Source organism: Ranitomeya variabilis, chromosome 4 (genome assembly GCF_051348905.1).
Source record: "Ranitomeya variabilis isolate aRanVar5 chromosome 4, aRanVar5.hap1, whole genome shotgun sequence".
NCBI classification, from domain to species: domain Eukaryota; kingdom Metazoa; phylum Chordata; class Amphibia; order Anura; family Dendrobatidae; genus Ranitomeya; species Ranitomeya variabilis.
This window is the reverse complement of record NC_135235.1, coordinates 187,407,114-187,430,969: the sequence shown is the minus strand read 5'-3', so window position 1 is coordinate 187,430,969 and position 23,856 is coordinate 187,407,114. Positions and strand designations below refer to the sequence as shown.

The 23,856-nt window shown below is 40.9% G+C and overlaps 1 protein-coding gene across 1 annotated transcript in view; it reads left to right on the top strand.

Annotated features, from left to right (window-relative positions):
• The window catches only part of CACNG6 (calcium voltage-gated channel auxiliary subunit gamma 6), a 274,765-nt gene extending 267,247 nt beyond the window's left edge, over nucleotides 1-7,518 (top strand). Inside the window, exons 3-4 of the mRNA XM_077259478.1 lie at nucleotides 2,036-2,173; nucleotides 6,896-7,518. Coding sequence (XP_077115593.1) covers nucleotides 2,036-2,173; nucleotides 6,896-7,122 — 365 coding nt within the window. The 3' untranslated portion in view covers nucleotides 7,123-7,518. The remainder of the gene's footprint in view (nucleotides 1-2,035; nucleotides 2,174-6,895) is intronic.
• Nucleotides 7,519-23,856: the final 16,338 nt, after the last annotated feature.

Sequence of the window (23,856 nt, the reverse complement as noted above, 5' to 3'; positions counted from 1 at the left end):
CTAGACACACCTGCCCACATTGTAGCATAACCACTCCTGGTGACAAAAGTAGCTGATGAACAGTGCTCTATTTGACGTCTCCAAGATTGTTGGCTGCCATCATTTCTGCTTAGTGTCAATCACCTTTATCAGTGAATAGTAGTGTTGAGCATTCCGATACCGCAAGTATCGGGTATCGGCCGATACTTGCAGTATCGGAATTCTGATACCGAGATCCGATACTTTTGTGATATCGGGAATTGGTATCGGATCCATATTACTGTGTAAAATAAAGAATTAAAATAAAAAATATTGATATACTCACCTCTCCGGAGGCCCCTGGACATCACCGCTGGTAACCGGCAGCCTTCTTTGCTTAAAATGAGCGCGTTTAGGGCCTTCCATGACGTCACAGCTTCTGATTGGTCGCGTGCCGCTCATGTGACCGCCACGCGACCAATCACAAGCCGTGACATCATTCTCAGGCCCTAAACTCCTCATTCTAGGAGTTTAGGACCTGAGAATGACGTCGCGGCTTGTGATTGGTCGCGTGGCGGTCACATGAGCGGCACGCGACCAATCAGAAGCTGTGATGACATGGAAGGCCCTAAACGCGCTCATTTTAAGCAAAGAAGGCTGCCGGTTACCAGCAGTGATGTCCAGGGGCCTCCGGAGAGGTGAGTATATCAATATTTTTTATTTTAATTCTTTATTTTACACAGTAATATGGATCCCAGGGCCTGAAGGAGAGTTTCTTCTCCTTCAGACCCTGGGAACCATCAGGATACCTTCCGATACTTGGTGTCCCATTGACTTGTATTGGTATCGGGTATCGGTATCGGCGATATCCGATACTTTTCGGGTATCGGCCGATACAATCTGATACCGATACTTTCAAGTATCGGACGGTATCGCTCAACACTAGTGAACAGCACTGAGGGCCACTGGTCCCTCTTCCAGCGTGGATGCTTCCTGGCCCATGATGGTGTGGTCAGGTACCCTTGCAAGTTGACTAGCACACAGACCATGCTGATGTAAATGGTTTTGAATGGTCTGACGTTACACTTGGATGCCTATCACCTCCCTTAAATGTGCCTTGAGTTGTGTGGCATTTATCATACAGTTCTGAAAGGCATTGTTCACAATGAAGAGGTCATCAGTGTGGGATATGGCCAAAGGTTGTCCATTTCTCTGTCTTTCTGTGACTCTTCTAGTCTCTCCATAACTCTGTGGCAACATACTAATATGTATTTATTTGTTAGGTTCAACCCAACTCTCCATCCTATAACAACTGTTCCTGAACTGATTCCTGAGGACAGTGTACAGAGCCTCGTGTGTTGGAGTCTCATGTAAGATCCAATGACGTGATGCAGCTAGCCAATCACAGTAATTCCAGTACCCAACATGGCTACGATATTACTCTGTATGGCAAGCAATCATCGCATATTTATTGCCTATCTAATAGCCCCAAAACATGTGGGTCTGGAACTCAAGCATTGTGCTCAAGAACCCACGATACTCAATTAAGTAATGAACGATCTCGAGTACTACGTTGCTCAATCAAGTATTGAGCAGTGTCATGCATGCTCACCCATCCCTAGTAAAGCTAAAGACCTGCCGTCCATTAGGTAACCATTGGGGATTGTATCTTATTGTGTAAGGTCTGATGAATAGAGGAACAAGGTGATATTGAAGTAGAGAAAAAGCCTCCCCAACATGTTTCACCCTTACAGGCTTAATCAGGGTAATGAGGCATATGAAAAGAGCAAAACCAGCTGAATGTGACTGTAGACAATTATATAGAACGTGAATAAATTGGTAATAGATTGCAAGCTCATGTACCAATATTGGCCAAGAATTGTTTGGACAGTTATAGTATGTTACTGTGAGATATCTGAAAAAAAAGTTACACTTGCACGACACTTTTACATATAAATCTTTATACTCAGTCATGACAATAATGTTGTTGATCTCAAAGGCAAAACTTTAATTTTTGAATCAGTCATGTGTAAATATTAATATAATTAAGAATACAATTTACATTTTCTTTCCACAGATCTAAACATTACTGCTGCTGTCCTGTCTCTTTTGAGTATAACTTTTATGGTAATGGGATCAATATGCATCACTATGGTTCTCAGCAAAGGTGTGGAGTTCCTTCTGAAGCCTGCTTCATTCTTCTTTATCCTTTCTGGTAAGGACAGAAAATATTTCATATCTATATATTAAAACTCTTGAACACAGTTCTGTCTTGATCTGCCTGTCACACAACTATGACATCACAGAAATTTTAGTCATAGTGGCCCAAGTTTTAATGTATATACAGAGATGCACCGGCTGAATGAACAGCCAGGTTCAGTCATAGCTAGATAGCATTCTTTTTGCAGTCAGACACCCTGATCCCCAATTCTTTGGAACTCTTGGTTAGCAAACTGGATCAGTGACTAAAACTGGCCAAGTTTTTTATGGGCGCCCTGTATTCAGCATGGCCGATGGTCTTGTAACACCTAAGCAAATCAGGTTATCCCCAACAAGCAAGAAAAACCTTACACTTGTCAAAATTAATCAAGCATGGATCAGTGCAAACTTTTATTCCCCTATGACTGGTGCCAGTCATTAACCCCTTCACCCCCGGAGCTTTTTCCGTTTTTCCATTTTCGTTTTTCGCTACCCTCCTTCCCAGAGCCATAACTTTTTTATTTTTCCGTCACTTTGGCCATGTGAGGGCTTATTTTTTGCGGGACGAGTTGTACTTTTGAACGACATCATTGGTTTTAGCATGTCGTGTACTAGAAAACGGGAAAAAATTCCAAGTGCAGTGAAATTGCAAAAAAAGTGCAATCCCACACTTGTTTTTTGCTTGCCTATTTTGCTAGGTTCACTAAATGCTAAAACTGACCTGTCATTATGATTCTCCAGGTCACTACGAGTTTATAGACACCTAACATGACTAGGTTATTTTTCACCTAAGTGGTGAAAAAAAATTCCAAACTTTGCAAAAAACAAAACAAAACAAAATTGCGCCATTTTCCGATACTCGTAGCGTCTCCATTTTTCGTGATCTGGGGTCAGGTGAGGGCTTATTTTTTGCGTGCCGAGCTGGCGTTTTTAATGATAGCATTTTGGTGTAGATACGTTCTTTTGATCGCCCGTTATTGCATTTTAATGCAATGTCGTGGCGACCAAAAAAACGTAAATCTGGCGTTTCGAATTTTTTTCTCATTACGCCATATAGCGATCAGGTTAATGCTTTTTTTTTATTGATAGATCGGGCGATTCTGAACGCGGCGATACCAAATATGTGTAGGTTGGTTTTTTTTTTTATTGATTTATTTTGATTGGGGCGAAAGGGGGGTGATTTAAACTTTTATATTTTTTTTATTTTTTTCACATTTTTAAAAACTTTTTTTTTTTACTTTTGCCATGCTTCTATAGCCTCCATGGGAGGCTAGAAGCAGGCACAGCCCGATCGGCTCTGCTATGCAGCAGTGATCATAAGATCGCTGCTACACAGCAGATTTGCAGGTGTGCTGTGAGCGCCGACCACAGGGTGGCGCTCACAGCCACCGGCAATCAGTAACCATAGAGGTCTCAAGGACCTCTATGGTTACCTTCCTGACACATCGCCGACCCCCGATCTTGTGACGGGGGTCGGCGATGCACTCATATCCGGCCGCACGGCCGGATGCGGTAGTTAAATGCCGCTGTCTGAGTTTGACAGCGGCATTTAACTAGTTAATAGCGGCGGGTGATCGCGATTTCACCCGCCGCTATTGCGCGCACATGTCAGCTGTAAAAAACAGCTGACATGTCGCGACTTTGATGTGCGCTCACCGCCGGAGCGCACATCAAAGCGGGGGTCCCGACATGTGACGTACTATACCGTCACATGTCGGGAAGGGGTTAATTCAGCCATATCAGCTGCCTGACTAATTGTCTACTTAAATCCGGAAGTTATTTTGTTGCTATTTTTCTACCATGCAGCTTCCGCCATTTTCACTCCACAGCCAAACCAACCAGTCCTCTGCTGGTTATCTTCCTATTGCGTTTTACAGTACTGCTGCTGGGAAACAAACTGTTTTGAAGAAAAATAAACATGACACAGCTTCCAAAACAGAGCCAGTTTTTTGAAAGACTTATTGATAAGCCAATGGTTTTTCACAAAACAGCTAGCCTATTTCTGTTCCAGAATAAAGGGATAATTTTTGGAAGGCTTAATATAAAAATTTTAAATTCTTTAATCATTTATAGAAATACAAACCTGTTGCAAATGCCAAAAAAGGATATTTTTTTCACGTATAGTTGAAAAGCCATTGCTTCTTTTCTTTCAAAACACAGCATCTGTTTTTGCTCCTTAAATAAAGGGATAATTTTTGGACAGCTTGTGAATAGCTATCACTACTTCATCTAGCAAACAAAATTGTTAATAATACTGCACAATTAAGGATAATAATTAGACTTCCTCGTTTGAAGAAACCTTTGCTTTCTTTTTATACTCCCGTGTATTAACAGCTGCAAAGCAGACATCAACCCCCCCAAAAAATAAATTTTTACAATTTAAGTAGTCTAAAAAGTCTGATCCTGCAGTGTGTTGTTAAAAATGTTGCTTGTTACCATGGATTACCATTCATTTTACATTATCCAGATACATTGAGGTGTTTGTGTTAAAGATTTCAAAAGGAAGGAGTTCAGTACAGTTTTACGACCCTATAAAGTGGCTGTTTGATGCTTTGTATTATTGCAGTTCACTGCAAATTTCTTGGAGAAGCGCATTGAAGCTAGCATTAAGCAGATTAGGCAAAATTTGAATTCACCTGTTCATGCAGAATTTCCCAAGAAATTTGATTTACATAGAAAGTCTTCTCTACCGACTAAATGTCCCTTTTTAAGGTCTGGGGTCTTTCCTGACAACAGTGTATAAGAAGTATCAGATGAAAAAAAATAAAAATTACTTATACTCGCCTCATCATTTCTCCAGCCACTCCGCTCCTTACCATCAGCCATCTTGTTCTATTACATATTCTAATCTCTGAGAGCTGAATCTTCGTAAACATAGGGTCACAACACTATGACTTTCCAACATGCACTGTGATCTTGCACATTCATGCTTTGAAACTTCCTGGGCCGCACCAGAGCCGTAATTCCTGGCCTAACGTGAAGAGGCATAGGGGTTCAGAGCTCACATCAATGATAAGAAGATGTGATGAGGACTGAATGGGTGGTGGTGAGGAGTAGAGAATCAAAAGAGGTGAGCAGTAAGGTGAGTACAAGTTTTTTTATCCTATTTTATGGCCCTATACAGATCAGCAAAATGTCAGCTAAATCCTAAATCCTCATGGAAGTGAATTAGAAAAAATCCTCATTTTGGAGAATGCTAATTTTTGGAAAATTTAGGTTGAACTCAAATAATATATTCGATAATCTATTTATATAATTGCCTTGTAATGTTTTCATTTCCTGTTCTGTCCAGATGTTACCGTATCACAGAATTCCAAGCGGAGGAAGTTCACCAACCACCATATTGGGACACCCAAGTGATGGGTGTCTCAATATGGAAACTGCTGTTGGTACCAACCTATTGTGCGGTACCACCAGTTGAACGCCGTCGGCACCACAAACGCACACACACTCTATATGCACCACAAACACATGCACTCACACTCACACACTCACGCAGCCTCTTGAGCGGTACCACCAGCGGAACACCATTGTGAACACGCCGCTGCTGGGATCAACCAAATGATTCACTGACTGCCGCCATCTTTGTACAGGAGAAGCGCATGCACAGTTTTTATGTGAACGCCGCTATCTGTCTGCACAAAGATGGTAGAGGTCTGATTTACTGCGCCTGCGCGAATTACGCACAGGTTCAGTGAATCATTCAGCTGATCCTGGCAGCAGATGCGCAACGTGTCTACAAGCAGAAGAAGCCAGTCACATTATAGGGGTTTTCCCATGAACTAAAGTTAATTTTAAAAATTAACTGTGTACTACATACTACATCTCCTGGGTAGGGGAGGAAGCAAAAGACAATACTGACATTACAGCAGGGGATCACAGTGGATTCATTTTGTGAGGTAAATTATTTCACTGACTGTTTTTAAAAAATACTTAACCTTACAAAATGTAATGTAATGTCAGTATTGTCTTTGAGGGGAGAACATAGCACAGGAAGGAAAGAGACAGAGAGAGGTCAAAGAAGAGAGCACAGATGGGAGAAGTCAGCAGATGGGGAAAGAGAGAGTGGATAGGTGGGTGAGCACATGGGGGGGAGAGATTCTCAACGCTGCAAAGCCTGCCCCATAGCGACATTACCGCCCTCCCAAAGCGATAGCATCGGGCCTCCATCTAGTCTCTAATATTTGACATTACTTTCCATAAAATATCATGGAACCCTCACTGTTTAAGTATAGTATTTTCTAATTTGATGCATAAACTGCATAAAAGATGCAGCAGCAGGCTGTCTTGATGCAAAAACTGATCACCAAACATGACATGTTTTGTGGGTTGTCCAGTAGTAAGGGTCAATTTATAGTTTTCTGCATGATGATATTTTTCTGCATAATGGAAAAATTGTGTGTTAAGATAAAGTCTCATCTTTCTTACCCGACACAGAAACTTCTCAGTATACTTAATTGTGTCTGGCACTGTAGCTCAATCCTTTCCAGTGCCATACCCCCCTTCATTAATGATTGATGGAAACTCTAAGAATAGACAACAATGTTTTTGGTTTTGACCCAGAATTCCCTTTTAAAGTTCCTAGAAATTGTCGTTGCTAAAATTTTACTTTGTTGTCAGAACTTATTCAATTTATCACGTATCCTTTTTTGGGGTGGTGAAAAAACTTTTCAATAAAAAAAAAACAAAACATGAGATGAAGTTTTTAAAATATTTTCTCTTAATTTATCTTTTACAGGTATATTTGTCTTAATCACTATGGCAATATTCCATCAAGCTGTCGGCTGGCTAATGGCAAGCAATCAGAACGTGCAGCTAGAATATGAGTATTCATGGTCCGTGGCCTGTGCGGCGGCAGCAGGAGGCATCTTAATTTTTGGTGGAATATGTTGCATTTTCTTGGTATTGCCGTCATTGCCCAAAAAGCCTTGGGAGTACTGCATGAAAAAGGGAAATAGCTCATAAATCAAGAACCGGAGATTACAATTGCTTAATCATCTAGCACATGAGCTAGAGAACATTCACTCACTGCCGGGTTCCCAACCGTAACGTCCTTTGCAAAATGAGGACAGTTGTTTGTTTACGTCATTGTAAGTTTATGCACCAAATCCAGAGTAACAGTCAGTATTCAGACTATAGGAGTTGTATCAAATGCAAAGGATGAGGCTTCAACATAAGGACAGACTATTTCTATCCTATTACGAACTGGATGTTTCATTTTTTCCTTTTGTAAATAAGCTTTGTAGCATCCAGAACTCTGTCGATGTATTTTATTTGGGGAGGGTTATTGTATAGAAACTATTCATTTTTTTTTTTGCTGTTATAATATATTGTGCTATTAAAAGTTATTTTTATTCTGGAGATTCTATGCTTGTTTTTACTTTCCAATATTCAATAAGAGCTTTTGGGAAATATATGTGTGCTTCATGTAAGCCAAAGAAAAGAAATCAGGTACATGCCAAAAAAATGGTGCATATCGCCAAGAAAAAGTTGTTTATTATGAAACAGATTAGTTGGTTTCCAGGTTGCTTAGAGAAGAGAACAGAGAGATGGAAAGGGAATTGTGGACCGGATAATTGGAGAGGAAAGTCATGTTATTGATGTGCTCAGCCTTAAATTTCTATGAATTTTGTTAAGGACTCTTACAATACAATTTCAATACATTGAACTCGTAGCGTAAACTAATCTAGACAGAGTAAAGCTAAGGCTATGTTCACATTTTGCTTTTTTACTCCTTTTTTTACTGCTGCCAAAGTCTGATCTCTTGGTAGTAAAGAAACTGCAGCCAAAACTCAGGTTTTGCTCCTTTTTTTGCTCCTTTTCTTACATTTTTTGTTGTGTTTTTCAGAATCCCAAACTTCAGCTTTGCTTCCACCTTGCAATTCTGAACAATGCAAGGTGTTAGGCCACTAAAGCAACCGGTCTTTGAAGCTATAAAACATTTTTAGGATAAACAGCACTTTTATCAACTTATTTAGGGGTAAAAGTTTTTAATGTCTGAAAAACTGGTGACTATTCTGAACAAAAAAAGCTGGATTCACATATGAAGTACAGCCATGAACTAGCGTTACATAAATTCATGAAAATAAATACACAATTGCAAATGTAAAAACAGTGTGGGAAGTTGAATCGGTCGGGCATCGTTTACTTTTACACATTGGTATGTCATTGAATTGGTAGGGCATTGTTTACTTTAATATATATCTCTAACTTAATTAAAATATACTAATATTAATTGCCATCTTAGGTAAGGATTTCCTAGACATTATAGTTATATTTAACCCCTTCGTGACCAAGCCAATTTTGACTTTAATGACCCCGCCAAATTTTACTATTCTGACCACTGTCAGTTTATGTGGTAATAACTCTGGAACACTTCAACGTATACCACTGATTCTAAATTATTTTTTTTTGTGACATATTGTACTTCATGATAGTGGTGAAATTTCTTCGATATGACTTGCATTTATTTATTAAAAAAAATTGGAAACTTGGCAGAGGTTTTGGAAATTTTAAGATTTCAAAATTTAATTTTTATGCCCTTAAATCAGAGAGTTATCTCACGCAAAATAGTTATTAAATTAAACATTTCCCAAATGTCAGTTTTACATCTGCACAATTTTGGAAACATAATTTTATTTTGTTAGGAAGTGAGAAGGCTTAAAAGTGGACTGGCGATTTCTCATTTACCAACAAAAATTATAAAACCTTTTTTTTAGGGACCACGACACAATTTAAGTGACTTTGAGGGGCCTATATGACAGAAAATATCCAAAAGTGACACCATTCTAAAAACTGCATCCTTCATTGTGCTCAAAACTACATTCAAGAAGATTATTAACCCTTCAGTTGCTTCACCGGAACTGAAGTAATGTGGAAGGAAAAAATGAACATTAAACTTTTTTCACAAAAAAATGTACTTTAGATCCAAACTGTATTTTAAGAAGCGTAGCTGGAAAAAAATGTACCCTAAAATTTGTTGTGTAATTTCTCCTGAGTATGCTGATACCCCATTTGTGGGGGAAATCTACTGTTTGCGTGCACGGGAGGGCTCAGAATGGAAGGAACACCATTTGACTGTTTAAACGCCATGTCACGCTTGGAGATCCCTTGATGTGCCTAAGGCTGTATGCACACGTTCAGGTTTTTTCCAGTTTTTTTGCTGTTTTTCACTATAAAAATGCGATAAAACGGCAAAAAAAGCATACATTAAGCATCCTATTATTAGAATGCAATCCACACAATTTTTGTGCATATGTTGCGTTTTTTTCCGCGGCGGAATCGCATTTTGGAAAAAAATGCAGCATGTTCATTCTTTGAGTGGAATCGCATGATGGGCATGTGCAGTTGGTACCCAGGCCCTTGGAGCCATATAATTGTTAAAAAAAAGAATTAAAATAAAAAATCATGATATTCTTACCTTCCGGCGTCCCTCGCAGTCTTCTCGCTCCTCGCAGTGCTTCCGTTCCCAATAATGCATTGCAAGAATGACCTGTGATGACATACGGTCTCGCGAGGCCGCTACGTCATCTGAGGTCATTGCCGCAATGCATTATTTGGACCGGAGCATCGCGAGCAGCGGAATGACTGCCGTGGACGCCGGAAGGTAAGAATATCATGATTTTTTATTTTTTTTTTATTATTTTTAACGTTCTACATTTTTACTATTGATGCTGCATGGCCAGAATCAATAGTTAAAAGTTGGTCACACTTGTCAAGCACTATGTTTGACAAGTGTGACCAACCTGTCAATCAGATCTGTAGCATCACTTGGAAAACGCTAGCATTCTGCAAGCTAAAAACGCTTGCAAAACGCTAGTGTTTAGCAGGAATACGCATGCCAATTTCGCATGCAATATATCCACTGCAGGAGTTGTGGAATTGCCACGGAAAGTTCCGTGGCAATTCTGCAATGTGTGCACTTAGCTTAAATGGTGGAAACCCCCCACAATTGACCCCATTTTGGAAACTATTCCCCTCAAGGATATTATCCGGGGTATTTTGAGTATTTTGAAAATACAGGTATGATACAGAATTTGATAAAACTAGGTTGTCATATTGAGTATGTCCTCATTAATGTTGTGAGCAAATGCTTGCTACTCCAGTTTGCATCGAGTGCTTGAGTATGCACCGAATATCCCAGTTGCTCAAGTGATATGCTCGAGTCCTCACCCCTGCATGTTTTGCAGCTGTTTGACACAAAAAAAAATGAGGTAGTCCTCAATACTCCGTGCATACCTGAGAACTCTTTTGATCACTGTGATAGGGTACCAGACAGCAGATCTTGAAAAATGATGTTTGCATGCGCCCACCATTTTTTCCAGATAGATGGAGCAGGAGGGACCAGACGAAGGCTTAGGTGCCGGAGAGGCTTGGGGGACCTCATTTATCTCTCCTCTGACATATATATCATATCAGAAGAGAGAGAAATAATTTTAACTGAATAACGACGATCATGTGGTCAAAGACCGGAAAATCCAGCCCTAATCATGTTCTCGAGGGTCTCAGCTACCTCCGGTAGCCAAGATCCCAGAGATTTTCTGACTCTGGGAGCGCTATACTCTTGTTCCCAGTTGCCATTTTAAAACAGCAGTTAAGGAATAAGGACCCTTAGCAGCCGCCGTTTTAATGCTTATCAATGGTTGTTAAGGATTTAAACTTGGGAAAAATCACCCCAAAAAATGGTTTTCACAAATTGCTGTAACTGATTTTTTACCAAAAATGCTGCAAAAGCTAATAGCAGCCTGTCTGCTGATATTTTTTTTCCATTTACTCTGCCCTTCTGTGCGTGAAAAACACTGCAAAAAAGCAAGAAGTGACAGACTGCAGTTTTCTAAAATGCAGCAGTTCTCCAATTTAGTCAGGAAAAAAAAATGAGTGTGTGCATGAGAGTTCTGAAATCTCATAGCGTTTGCTGATACTGTAAAAAACAGCTTTTCAGAAAAAATGCAGCAAAAAGGTAATAATAAGTGAAGATAGTCTAAATCAGTTTTATTTTATTTTTTGGAGAAGCTGGTTATTTCATATTTCCCATCTTAAAATATCTGTAACCAAATAGAAAGGGAAGAAAAAAAACATGTTTTTTATTTCAAACTTGCATAATGTTCTTTACAGCATGGTTACAGTTTCTAGACTCAAAAGTAAAAAAACAACAAAAAGAAACCATACTAATTAGTGTATAGTAAGAGTGTTTTGACATAAGTCATACTCATCTATCCACGAGAGCAATCCTATTCCTCATTGGTCCTTCATATCCTCCACTGGAGGACCTCCAGTTCAATCGGAACCATCTGTACTTTTACAGCCTCTGAGGTGGGAAGTTGTGTGCTCATTCAAACAACCACTGATCTATAAAAAGCTTCTACGAAAACCCATTTTGTAGATCTAGGTTTCAACGGCTTATGTATTTTCCATGATATCAACATGAAAGAATTTTTTACTCTTGGCTGTCACAGTTCCTTATGCAGTGGAATGAGTGGTTGTTGGTGCTTCTAGATGTACTCTGTGCTAATTTAGTCTATGCTTTCTTCCACTGGAGTTTTAGAACATTAACCAGAGTTTAGTAAACAGTCCTGTCAAAGACGCAGCTCTTGAGAGAAAGCTTTTTGCTTCCTATTTGGAACTGCTATGCCTACCCTGATATCTCAAAATGGCATCCTTTTCTAAAGCTTCAAACAAAACGTAGAAAACGTTATTTTAGTTTTGACCTCAGGTAAAAATGACTGTAGAAAAGGATTGATAAAAATAAATAAAATAATGTGTACTCGAGCGTCAGCCATGTCACTGGTCTACAGAAGATAGGCAGGGATGACATCCTGTTCTTTGTTCACCTAACCATTGAGGTCAGTGATGAGCTGCAATGAGCATAGGACTTAAAAAGTCCTATGTTCCTCCAAGAGTTCCTCTAAGTGTTCCTCCAGTAGCACACTTGATGACAAGGTGTTCAAGACATCAGACTGTGCAGTCAATCATAAGCCTCATCGAACACGTGTCTAAAGAACGAGATGTCACCACTTACTGTCCTACTGGAGGCCACTTTAGCATAGTGCACCAATGCTAGAGATAGCTAAATCCCCTAAATATGCTAGATTACTGTTGGCCGCATGATGCTTCAACCAATCGTTTGGCTAACAGTCATCTTAGCAACTCTTCCTTACACAGAAGAGCTCATTCGGCCTAGTGCACTTATCTTCTCTATGAGAAAGCCAATGGCTGATTTATCTGCAGGAGGTTTATCTCCAGGAGAACAATGCGATCAGCAGACCGAAATTGGACCTGCCCGATTGACATCATTCTCAACAATCCATTGGCCAGTGCCACCAAACGAATTAAAGGGAACCTGTCAACAGCAAAAACACTATTAACCTTCAGATATGGGCTTAAACTTCTGGTTAATAGAGTTATTAATCTGCCCAGCTCCTACACGTAAATACTAAAGAGGGAAACCCTACTAAGAAGGCCAGATAAAATTCAGAAAGCTTTATATAAACAATCAATATTAAAACCATTGCATAAGTAGTATATGCTTAAAAAAAAAAAAAACACAGATGAGGCAGTTGGTGAGTGTACCTGGACAATAAAGTATATAACAAAAGCTACATAAACACCATGTACATAATATTAGCAATATTTTCTTGCAGTGTCAAAAAAAGATAACAGAGACACAATCAGGTGTAAGTACAAATGCTTGTGTGTCCATATCCATATGAATATTAAATCACACATGGGATGATGAAATAAAGAATACTATACATAGACTATTCAATCATTATGTTATGTCTAACATACATATGTATACTCGACTAGGAAAATAAATCTATATACAATATCAGAGAAAATATAGATTCAGAAGTATCATGTGTGTCATCATCAGCCATATACATAAATACATCACATGGAGCGGTGAGATAGGGAAAAATGCACAAAAAATGTCATTTATTTAGAGTAAGTGAGATATCTGGCAACTCACGTTTATACCTAGAAACAGGCTATAAGTATACCCATATTACTCACCATGTCATATTGATATGCATATGCACATCTATATGACACAACATGTTATGCCCATGTATCTATATACTGTATATAATTGTCTAAGGGGTACTTCCGTCTTTCTGTCTGTCCTTCTGTCTGTCCTTCTGTCTGTCACGGATATTCATTGCTGCCTGTCATGGCTGCAGCGACCAATCAGCGACGGGCACAGTCCGATTAGTCCCTCCCTACTCCCCTGCAGTCACTGCCCGGCGCCCGCTCCATACTCCCCGCAGTCACGGCTCACACAGGGTTAATGCCAGCGGTAACGGACTGCGTTATGCCGTGGGTAACTCACTCCGTTACCACCGCTATTAACCCTGTGTGACCAAGTTTTTACTATTGAGGCTGCCTATGCAGCCTCAATAGTAAAAACATCTAATGTTAAAAATAATTAAAAAAAAATAACAAATCATTATATACTCACCTTCCGCCGCCTTTCCGACGCTCCGGTGACCGGTCCGTGCAAGCGGCAGGTTCCGGTGCTAAGGTTGGTGTGCGACAAGGACCTGCCATGATGTCACGGTTATGTGACCGCAACGTCATCACAGGCCCTGCATGCCTGCGCGAGAAGGACTTGCCATGACGTCACAGTCATGTGACCGCGACGTCATCGCAGGCCCTGCACACCTGCACGAGAAGGACCTGCCGTGACGTCATGGTCATGTGACCGTGACGTCATCACACCCTCGGACCGGAAGCTGCCGCCTGAACCGAACACAGGCGACAGAACTACAAGGGGCCGCTCGGAAGGTGAGTATATGTTTATTTTTTATTTTTTAACCTGTGATATACGTGGCTGGGCAATATACTACATGGCTGGGCAATATACTACGTGGCTCTGTGCTATATACTATGTGGCTCTGTGCTGTATACTACGTCACTGGGCAATATACTACGTGGCTCTGTGCTGTATACTATGTCACTGGGCAATATACTACGTGGCTCTGTGCTGTATACTACGTCACTGGGCAATATACTATGTGGCTCTGTGCTGTATACTACGTCACTGGGCAATATACTATGTGGCTCTGTGCTGTATACTACGTCACTGGGCAATATACTATGTGGCTCTGTGCTGTATACTACGTCACTGGGCAATATACTACATGGCTCTGAGCTGTATACTATGTCACTGGGCAATATACTATGTCACTGGGCAATATACTACGTCACTGGGCAATATACTACGTGGCTGGGCAATATACTACGTCACTGGGCAATATACTACGTCACTGGGCAATATACTACATGGCTGGGCAATATACTACGTCACTGGGCAATATACTACGTAACTGGGCAATATACTACTTAACTGGGCAATATACTACATGGCTCTGTGCTGTATACTACGTAACTGGCCAATATACTACATGGCTCTGTGCTGTATACTACGTAACTGGGCAATATACTTCGTAACTGGGCAATATACGCAATATACTACGTGGCTGTGCAATATACCACGTAACTGGGCAATATACTACGTCACTGGGCAATATACTATGTAACTGGGCAATATACTATGTCACTGGGCAATATACTACGTCACTGCGCAATATACTACGTGGACATGCATATTCTAGAATACCCGATGCGTTAGAATCGGGCCACCATCTAGTATTAAATAATTACCTAGAATATATGATGTCCAGGGACTTAACACGTCCGAATTGCGTTTCACATTGAAATGCTTCATCCAGGGGTGACTGCATGAAGCCAAAAGCAGCAGGGAGAAAATTAACTTTATTCTTTTTTTTTGTTGGTGACAGTTTCCCTTTAAATTGTGAAATAAATTGGTTGATATTGGTGAGTTCGGCAGACATTGGTTTAATGTTTATATGGGATTTTTAGAGCTTGGGAAAATATATAATTTTATTATTTTGCTCCCATCCCTCGTTGCTCATGGAACCTCTTTAATTTTCTTCACATTAAATAGTAAACATAAGATAAATCACCAAAATGTTTAATGTCCTTCTAAGCTCAGCCTAAATACATTTTGTAAATTTCACTGCAGTGATAATTCACATAAGACCTGACATATTCATTGGTCACTGGCTATAAATTTGTGATGATTTATGCTGCGTTTAAGCATCACGAGTAATAAAATAATTTTTTACAAAAGACATCATCAATTCCAAAAAAAGTCCTTTACAGACTTTTTCTTTTTATTTGGGGCAAGTTAACAAGTTAGTTTTTTTTCTTTTTACAACTGTAGCCTTTATTATGGATGTGACAATAAAACATTTACATACGATCATTTTTGTCCAGCCTGCGTGTACAAGTCGCTATAATTCTACTATTCATGATCAGGAGAATAGACTAAAGTCATCATTTATGCATCTCTCATTTCTTTCTGAAATTAACTATTATTAATTGATTGATCATTAACCCGGGAATCTCAGTTCCATTCTTGGAATAACCAAATGTGTCACCAATATATAATGACTAGTGATGAGCGAATATACTCGTTGCTCGGGGGTCCTCCGAGTATTTGTTAGTGTTCGGAGATTAAGTTTTCATCGCTGAAGCTGCATGATTTACATCTGTTTGCCAGGCTACGCACATGTGGGGGTTTCCTGGTTGCTAGGGAATCTCCACATGTAATCAAGCTGGCTAGTAGCTGTAAATCATTCAGCTGCTGCGATGAAAACTTAATCTCCGAACACAAACAAATACTCGGCGGTCACCCGAGCAACCAGTACACTCGCTCATCACTAATAATGACGAAACAGCATTAAAATATGTGTAATTGGAGATACCCTGGGTTTGCATTACATACGTTATATAACACATTGGCATCTACTAATTTCGAAATGATAGCAGTTTAATGGGTCCTATGTTTCCCGACAAGGCAGATAGATAAGTAGATGGATACTACAGGGGTGGGACACATCATTGATGCCTCGGTCCACCAAAGTAGGTGGAATATCATGAGCCATTGCATAGGGCCAATATATTGTTCTCCCACAGGGTCCATCTTCTGTCTGTGTCTGCTAATGGATTGATACAGAGTTCATTCTAAATATTTGCTCATGCTGGGCTAAGAATTCCAGTGGGCATTTCTTTTAGGATATGGGCACATGGTGTCTTTCAGACGACGTCATACTTGCATTGGATTTGAAGCATAAGACCCATCAGGAAAACTCTGGCAGTGTTTTCTGAAACTTCTTTTCTGACATCTTTTTAGAATTTTTTTTGTCTTTAAAGTCGATATATCAAATAGGGGAAGTCACCAGAAGAACAGACTGATTCCTCTTCTTAGTGTCCCACATTTTTCAAAGCCTGAAGAGATTAAAAGAAGTTACAAAAGACGGAAGATGTGCACAACAATGCCACTTTGATATGGCTGTGCATATGTTCTCTTACAGGTATTTAGGATTTGCTGGCAACCTGCACTACTGGAAGTGTGTCCACAAAATAATTCAATCCGGTATAGAGGGTAACAGTGATGTGGCTCTCCTGGTTAAGACGTGGGAGCACTTTGAAATGCTTCGAGAATAAACCGCGCTCTTACCCGCTATACCGGATAGGATTTTTGAGGATACACTATGAGCAGCGCAGGTTACTCGCAAATCCTAAATACCGGAATTAAATGTTGTACTTGCCAACTTGTGGGATTACAGGAGCTAGGAATTTTTCTCTATAAAACCTATATTATGCTGCCTCAATAAATCATATCAAGTCAGCAGTACTACCTCTCACCTTACCCTGATATCTCAAAAACACTCTGCAGCTAATTCTTATGTGGTCTTTTTGGCATTTTTTGAATTGTTTTTCAAACAGGTTCTAGCAAATTCCACCTGAAAAAGTCAAGTGTACATACTCTAAGTGTAAGCCAGCCTTTCTGGTAGAAGTGTGCATGAAGACATAATGGTCAATCACATTAGTACGGCTCTCAACTTGATTCCTAAGCCCAGAATGACAGAAATGTATGTACGGTAAATGAAATTCATGCTATAATGATCCTTTTCGAGCCAGTTTAGCTCCTGAAAAAGGATGCCAGCTCGTTGGATTGAATTTTAGAATATGATGGATTTCCTTTAACAGTAGCATTATTTTTGATTGATTCATTTTCATTTTTTTATTGATTCACCTGAATATCTCCCTCTAAAAACAAGTGAAAGCCAAACACTGTCCTTCAAAGAGGTTTTGCCACAGATAAACATTATAAGGTGAAGGTTCAACATCTGAGATCTTAATCTGTATTAAAAACTGAGATCCTTTTTATACATTTCCACTAGCTACAGTTATGAAAGCGTGTGGAACGTTGCTCCATATTGAAACCTCTAAGACTTCTACACCTCCGACATTTAGGTTATGTTTCAACAAAATTTTTTCAGGATTACAAAAACCTTGAGTTTTCAAGCAGAAGCTGCCTTATGAAATTCTCTTTTTTTGAGAAGTTTTTAAGGAGTTTCTCTGTTCCACAATGGTTTCCTGAAGTGGGTTTGGAGGTTTGTTTGTATCCTGAAGAATTCTTTACTGCCTTTTGCTTGGATAGTGTATAATTTGGTGAGTTTTTTTCCAGGTCAATTTTAGATAAGTGAAAGCCTTTTTCTTTTATTTCACCAGAATTTCACCAAAGCCTATTTAAGAAAAAGAAAACTGAAAAACAACTCATACAGTACAGTAGAATTTTTAAAGCAGATTTAGAGAAAGATTTTGGAGAGTTTAAGGTTGTAAACACCTCTTTAATAAAAACAACTGAGAGTGAACATAGCCTTGTATTCACAGGTCTATAACACATTTTTAGGCTCCTAATAGAGATAAACTCTTTCTGAATACCATCAATGTCAGTGTTTTCCAAACTCCAGTCCTCACAGGCCCCAGTAAATCATGATTTTAGGATTTCCCTAATATTGCACAGATGATGGCATTATTATCAAGGTAGAAGAAACTGCCACAGGTCCTCTCCCCTGTGAAATACTAAGGATATCCTGACAATATGGTCTGTTGGGGACTACAATGACAGGGTTTGAGAAACACTGATCTATACACTATTGTAGAATGAGCCGCATTTGTTGATAGGCTGCTGTGCAGCTCCAATCATCAGATATCACCTGCCACTTTCCTATTTTTAAAGGGACTCAGTCAGAACAGAATGACTGTTCAAACCAAGTACAGATGATCGGTGCACCATGTCAAAGCCAAACATTTTAGTGCATCATCCTACCAGTTTGTTTTCCATCTATCTCCACCCTTCTCTGGCTCTATGAAGCCAGAGTTGTCAATCAAAGAAGAGGGTCAACAAGCAGGTGGGAAGGTGGAGCTAAATGTTTGACCATGTCATGGTGCACCTAGCACCTGCACTTGGTTTGAACAGTCATTCTGTGCAGAAAGAGTTTCTTTAATGATAGCTAAGAATACAATAAATGAGTAAATTATGTATCTTATGCTTCCATACTATGTTTCCAGACTACTTTCACGTTTTCATTATTTTATCTCTATCAGTAGATTTTTCTTCAAAGTCCTTAGACTACAATGCCAACTGAAAGGGAATCTGTGGTGCATGATCTTATAGCAGAATGTTACACAGCAGGAGGAGCTGATCAGATTGATATGCAGTGTCATTAGAAAGATTTCAGTAAAACTTGCATTTAAAAGCTTGAAATTGTTGGTGTTTAAATGCATTAGAGTCCAGTGGGAGGTCCTTCTCAGTGATTGACCGTCTTCCCTGTATGACTCTACATGTAGCAATAGCTGTCAGTCATCAAGTAGGAAAGCCCACTGGACTCATACTTACACGCATCTGGGTTTGAACCCTTGAGCTTGCTCTTTGTGGCTGGCTTTGCTATCTGCCGAGCCACAACAGTTGCACCTTTCTCTGGGCGTTTAGCTTTTGTTATCCGTGATTCAGCCTTTTTAGGTTGACATTGTGTTTTCATTTACTCATTTGCCTGCCACATCACCTTCCAGGTGCATCTTTATATGCTTTCCCCCTGCTGGTATTTCTTTCTGGTGATAGTCTCATTTGGATGTTCAGCCATACTGCCGTGATTAAAGCCAGTCAGTGAAAGACCAGCTAGGGTTTATCTCTCTGCTGTTTATGCTTTTTTTTCCTGCACCTGTCTTGTTTTTTTTTATGAATGAGGAACATGAACCGCTCAATAACCTTTGCGGCAGCATAGGTCTGAGTTGCCATTGTCTAGTGAAAGCTATCTCAACTCTCACAGGAACCACTAGGGTCTGTAGAGTCAGGATCTATAGTCCCTACAGGAACCGGCATGGCTAATTGCAGTTCTTAATGTATCTATTTTCCCGAGTGAGTTGCTATACTATCATAACAAATACATACCAACTCCATGGATTGCAGTTAATAAAATACAAGTTATATTCAATCTTTTCCAACAAACCTTTATATAAATCTGCTCACCTTCCTTTTCTTTACCATGTTTTCCATAGATCAGACTGCATGTACACCATGACAGGTTCTTGTTAGTTGAAGCCCACATAATGCCGAAGTAGCCTGCTGACAAAGTTATTCTGAGTCATAGGGGCTACAACTTTATGATTACATAAAAGATACTTAAACTGCTCCTAATAATATAACAGTCACTGTCTCCTATAATATAAATCTAACTAACATATTGCACTAACGTGCACAGTGTAAAGGCCTAGTATGGTCATTTCAGATGGAAGGGGAATGTAATCTTTTTTAATCCCTGCACATTAAATACCCTTTTAATGGTGGAGACTTTACAATAATAGAATTGCTTATGTTGCAGTAATACAAGTCGCTGCTGTCCTGCACTCTCCAAAACACGCTGTGCAGAGCAGGCTTCCTATAAAGAAAATGAATCAAGGTTAAATGCTGAGGTAAGCATTCTAGGTACTATTTTTTTGAAAAATGATCCTTATACAAGTGATTCGGGATCCAGAGAAGACTGGTTAAAGCTGGGAAATCGTATCAGTCTCCGCTGTAAAGCGTTCGAGAAATAGTTGTGATCTCAGCCAGGCTCTGGTTACATCTTGCTGCGCAGTAAACAGGCTCCATTTCTTTCCCTGAAGTTCTCTGCCTTATGTCTGCAACTTGTCAGTGCTCGATAGAAATGGCATTTTTACTATGTCACACTTATGGGCTCTACTGTACATTACAACGCACGTGATTTAAAACTTTGACGTCATGTGATTTTCAATAGTCAATCAACGGGAAAATAATGCACAGTAACTTTTACAGCCAAACTGACTACAAGTGTAACACCCCAGGTTAACATTTGTTACAGTGGCATTGCTCTTGAGGAGGGTGATGCCATGCTTGGAAGAGAGGAAGGATCTCTTTAGTAGGTAACAAGTACATGCAACACTGTTCTGACTTCAGGCCAGAAGGGGGAGCTCGAGACCCGGATTCAGGGGAACTTGCCTATATATTCTGGCTGGAGGAGGAGTTAGTTGGTTAGTCTGTCATCGGGGCAGAGGAGAGAGGAGTCGTCAGATAGAGAGAGTCTGAGAGAAGAAAGCTGGGGCCTTGCAGACAAGTGGTTCTGCAGCTCCTGGATGGAGAAAAGGGAAACAGGGCAGTCTGTAGGAGACTAATAGGGAAGGAGAAGTGTTATGGTTCTCAATGGCAAGAGAACATAGCCCAGCAAACATAAGTACTAGCTCTTGGAAGGATGGAAACTAAACTGACCATGAACTAAACCTGCCGCACAACTAACAGTAGCCGGGTAGCGTTGCCTACGTTTTTTATCCCTAGACGGCCAGCGCCGGCCGGAGGACTAACTAATCCTGGCAGAGGAAAATATAGTCCTGGCTCACCTCTAGAGAAATTTCCCCGATAGGCAGACAGAGGCCCCCACATATATTGGCGGTGATTTTAGATGAAATGACAAACGTAGTATGAAAATAGGTTTAGCAAAATTGAGGTCCGCTTACTAGATAGCAGGAAGACAGAAAGGGCACTTTCATGGTCAGCTGAAAACCCTATCAAAACGCCATCCTGAAATTACTTTAAGACTCTAGTATTAACTCATAACATCAGAGTGGCAATTTCAGATCACAAGAGCTTTCCAGACACAGAAACGAAACTACAGCTGTGAACTGGAACAAAATGCAAAAACAAACGAGGACTAAAGTCCAACTTAGCTGGGAGTAGTCTAGCAGCAGGAACATGCACAGAAAGGCTTCTGATTACAATGTTGACCGGCATGGAAGTGACAGAGGAGCAAGGTTAAATAGCGACTCCCACATCCTGATGGAAACAGGTGAACAGAGGGGATGATGCACACCAGTTCAATTCCACCAGTGGCCACCGGGGGAGCCCAAAATCCAATTTCACAACAGTACCCCCCCCTCAAGGAGGGGGCACCGAACCCTCACCAGAACCACCAGGGCGATCAGGATGAGCCCTATGAAAGGCACGGACCAGATCGGAGGCATGAACATCAGAGGCAGTCACCCAAGAATTATCCTCCTGACCGTATCCCTTCCATTTGACCAGATACTGGAGTTTCCGTCTGGAAACCCGGGAGTCCAAGATTTTTTCCACAACGTACTCCAACTCGCCCTCAACCAACACCGGAGCAGGAGGCTCAACGGAAGGCACAACCGGTACCTCATACCTGCGCAACAATGACCGATGAAAAACATTATGAATAGAAAAAGATGCAGGGAGGTCCAAACGGAAGGACACAGGGTTAAGAATCTCCAATATCTTGTACGGGCCGATGAACCGAGGCTTAAACTTAGGAGAAGAAACCCTCATAGGGACAAAACGAGAAGACAACCACACCAAGTCCCCAACACAAAGCCGAGGACCAACCCGACGCCGGCGGTTGGCAAAAAGCTGAGTCTTCTCCTGGGACAACTTCAAATTGTCCACTACCTGCCCCCAAATCTGATGCAACCTCTCCACCACAGCATCCACTCCAGGACAATCCGAAGATTCCACCTGACCAGAAGAAAATCGAGGATGAAACCCCGAATTACAGAAAAAAGGAGACACCAAGGTGGCAGAGCTGGCCCGATTATTGAGGGCAAACTCCGCTAAAGGCAAAAAAGCAACCCAATCATCCTGATCTGCAGACACAAAACACCTCAAATATGTCTCCAAGGTCTGATTCGTCCGCTCGGTCTGGCCATTAGTCTGAGGATGGAAAGCAGACGAGAAAGACAAATCTATGCCCATCCTAGCACAGAATGCTCGCCAAAATCTAGACACGAATTGGGTTCCTCTGTCAGAAACGATATTCTCCGGAATACCATGCAAACGGACCACATTTTGAAAAAACAGAGGAACCAACTCGGAAGAAGAAGGCAACTTAGGCAGGGGAACCAAATGGACCATCTTAGAGAAACGGTCACACACCACCCAGATGACAGACATCTTCTGAGAAACAGGAAGATCCGAAATAAAATCCATCGAGATGTGCGTCCAGGGCCTCTTCGGGATAGGCAAGGGCAACAACAATCCACTAGCCCGAGAACAACAAGGCTTGGCCCGAGCACAAACATCACAAGACTGCACAAAGCCTCGCACATCTCGAGACAGGGAAGGCCACCAGAAGGACCTTGCCACCAAATCCCTGGTACCAAAGATTCCAGGATGACCTGTCAACGCAGAAGAATGAACCTCAGAAATGACTTTACTGGTCCAATCATCAGGAACAAACAGTCTACCAGGTGGGCAACGATCAGGTCTATCCGCCTGAAACTCCTGCAAGGCCCGCCGCAGGTCTGGAGAAACGGCAGACAATATCACTCCATCCTTAAGGATACCTGTAGGTTCAGAGTTACCAGGGGAGTCAGGCTCAAAACTCCTAGAAAGGGCATCCGCCTTAACATTCTTAGAACCCGGCAGGTAGGACACCACAAAATTAAACCGAGAGAAAAACAACGACCAGCGCGCCTGTCTAGGATTCAGGCGTCTGGCGGACTCAAGATAAATTAGATTTTTGTGGTCAGTCAATACCACCACCTGATGTCTAGCCCCCTCAAGCCAATGACGCCACTCCTCAAAAGCCCACTTCATGGCCAAAAGCTCCCGATTCCCAACATCATAATTCCGCTTGGCGGGCGAAAATTTACGCGAGAAAAAGGCACAAGGTCTCATCACGGAACAATCAGAACTTCTCTGCGACAAAACCGCCCCAGCTCCGATTTCAGAAGCGTCGACCTCAACCTGAAAAGGAAGAGCAACATCAGGCTGACGCAACACAGGGGCGGAAGAAAAGCGGCGCTTAAGCTCCCGAAAGGCCTCCACAGCAGCAGGGGACCAATCAGCAACATCAGCACCCTTCTTAGTCAAATCAGTCAATGGTTTAACAACATCAGAAAAACCAGCAATAAATCGACGATAAAAGTTAGCAAAGCCCAAAAATTTCTGAAGACTCTTAAGAGAAGAAGGTTGCGTCCAATCACAAATAGCCTGAACCTTGACAGGATCCATCTCGATGGAAGAGGGGGAAAAAATATATCCCAAAAAGGAAATCTTTTGAACCCCAAAAACGCACTTAGAACCCTTCACACACAAGGAATTAGACCGCAAAACCTGAAAAACCCTCCTGACCTGCTGGACATGAGAGTCCCAGTCATCCGAAAAAATCAAAATATCATCCAGATACACAATCATAAATTTATCCAAATAATCACGGAAAATGTCATGCATAAAGGACTGAAAGACTGAAGGGGCATTTGAAAGACCAAAAGGCATCACCAAATACTCAAAGTGGC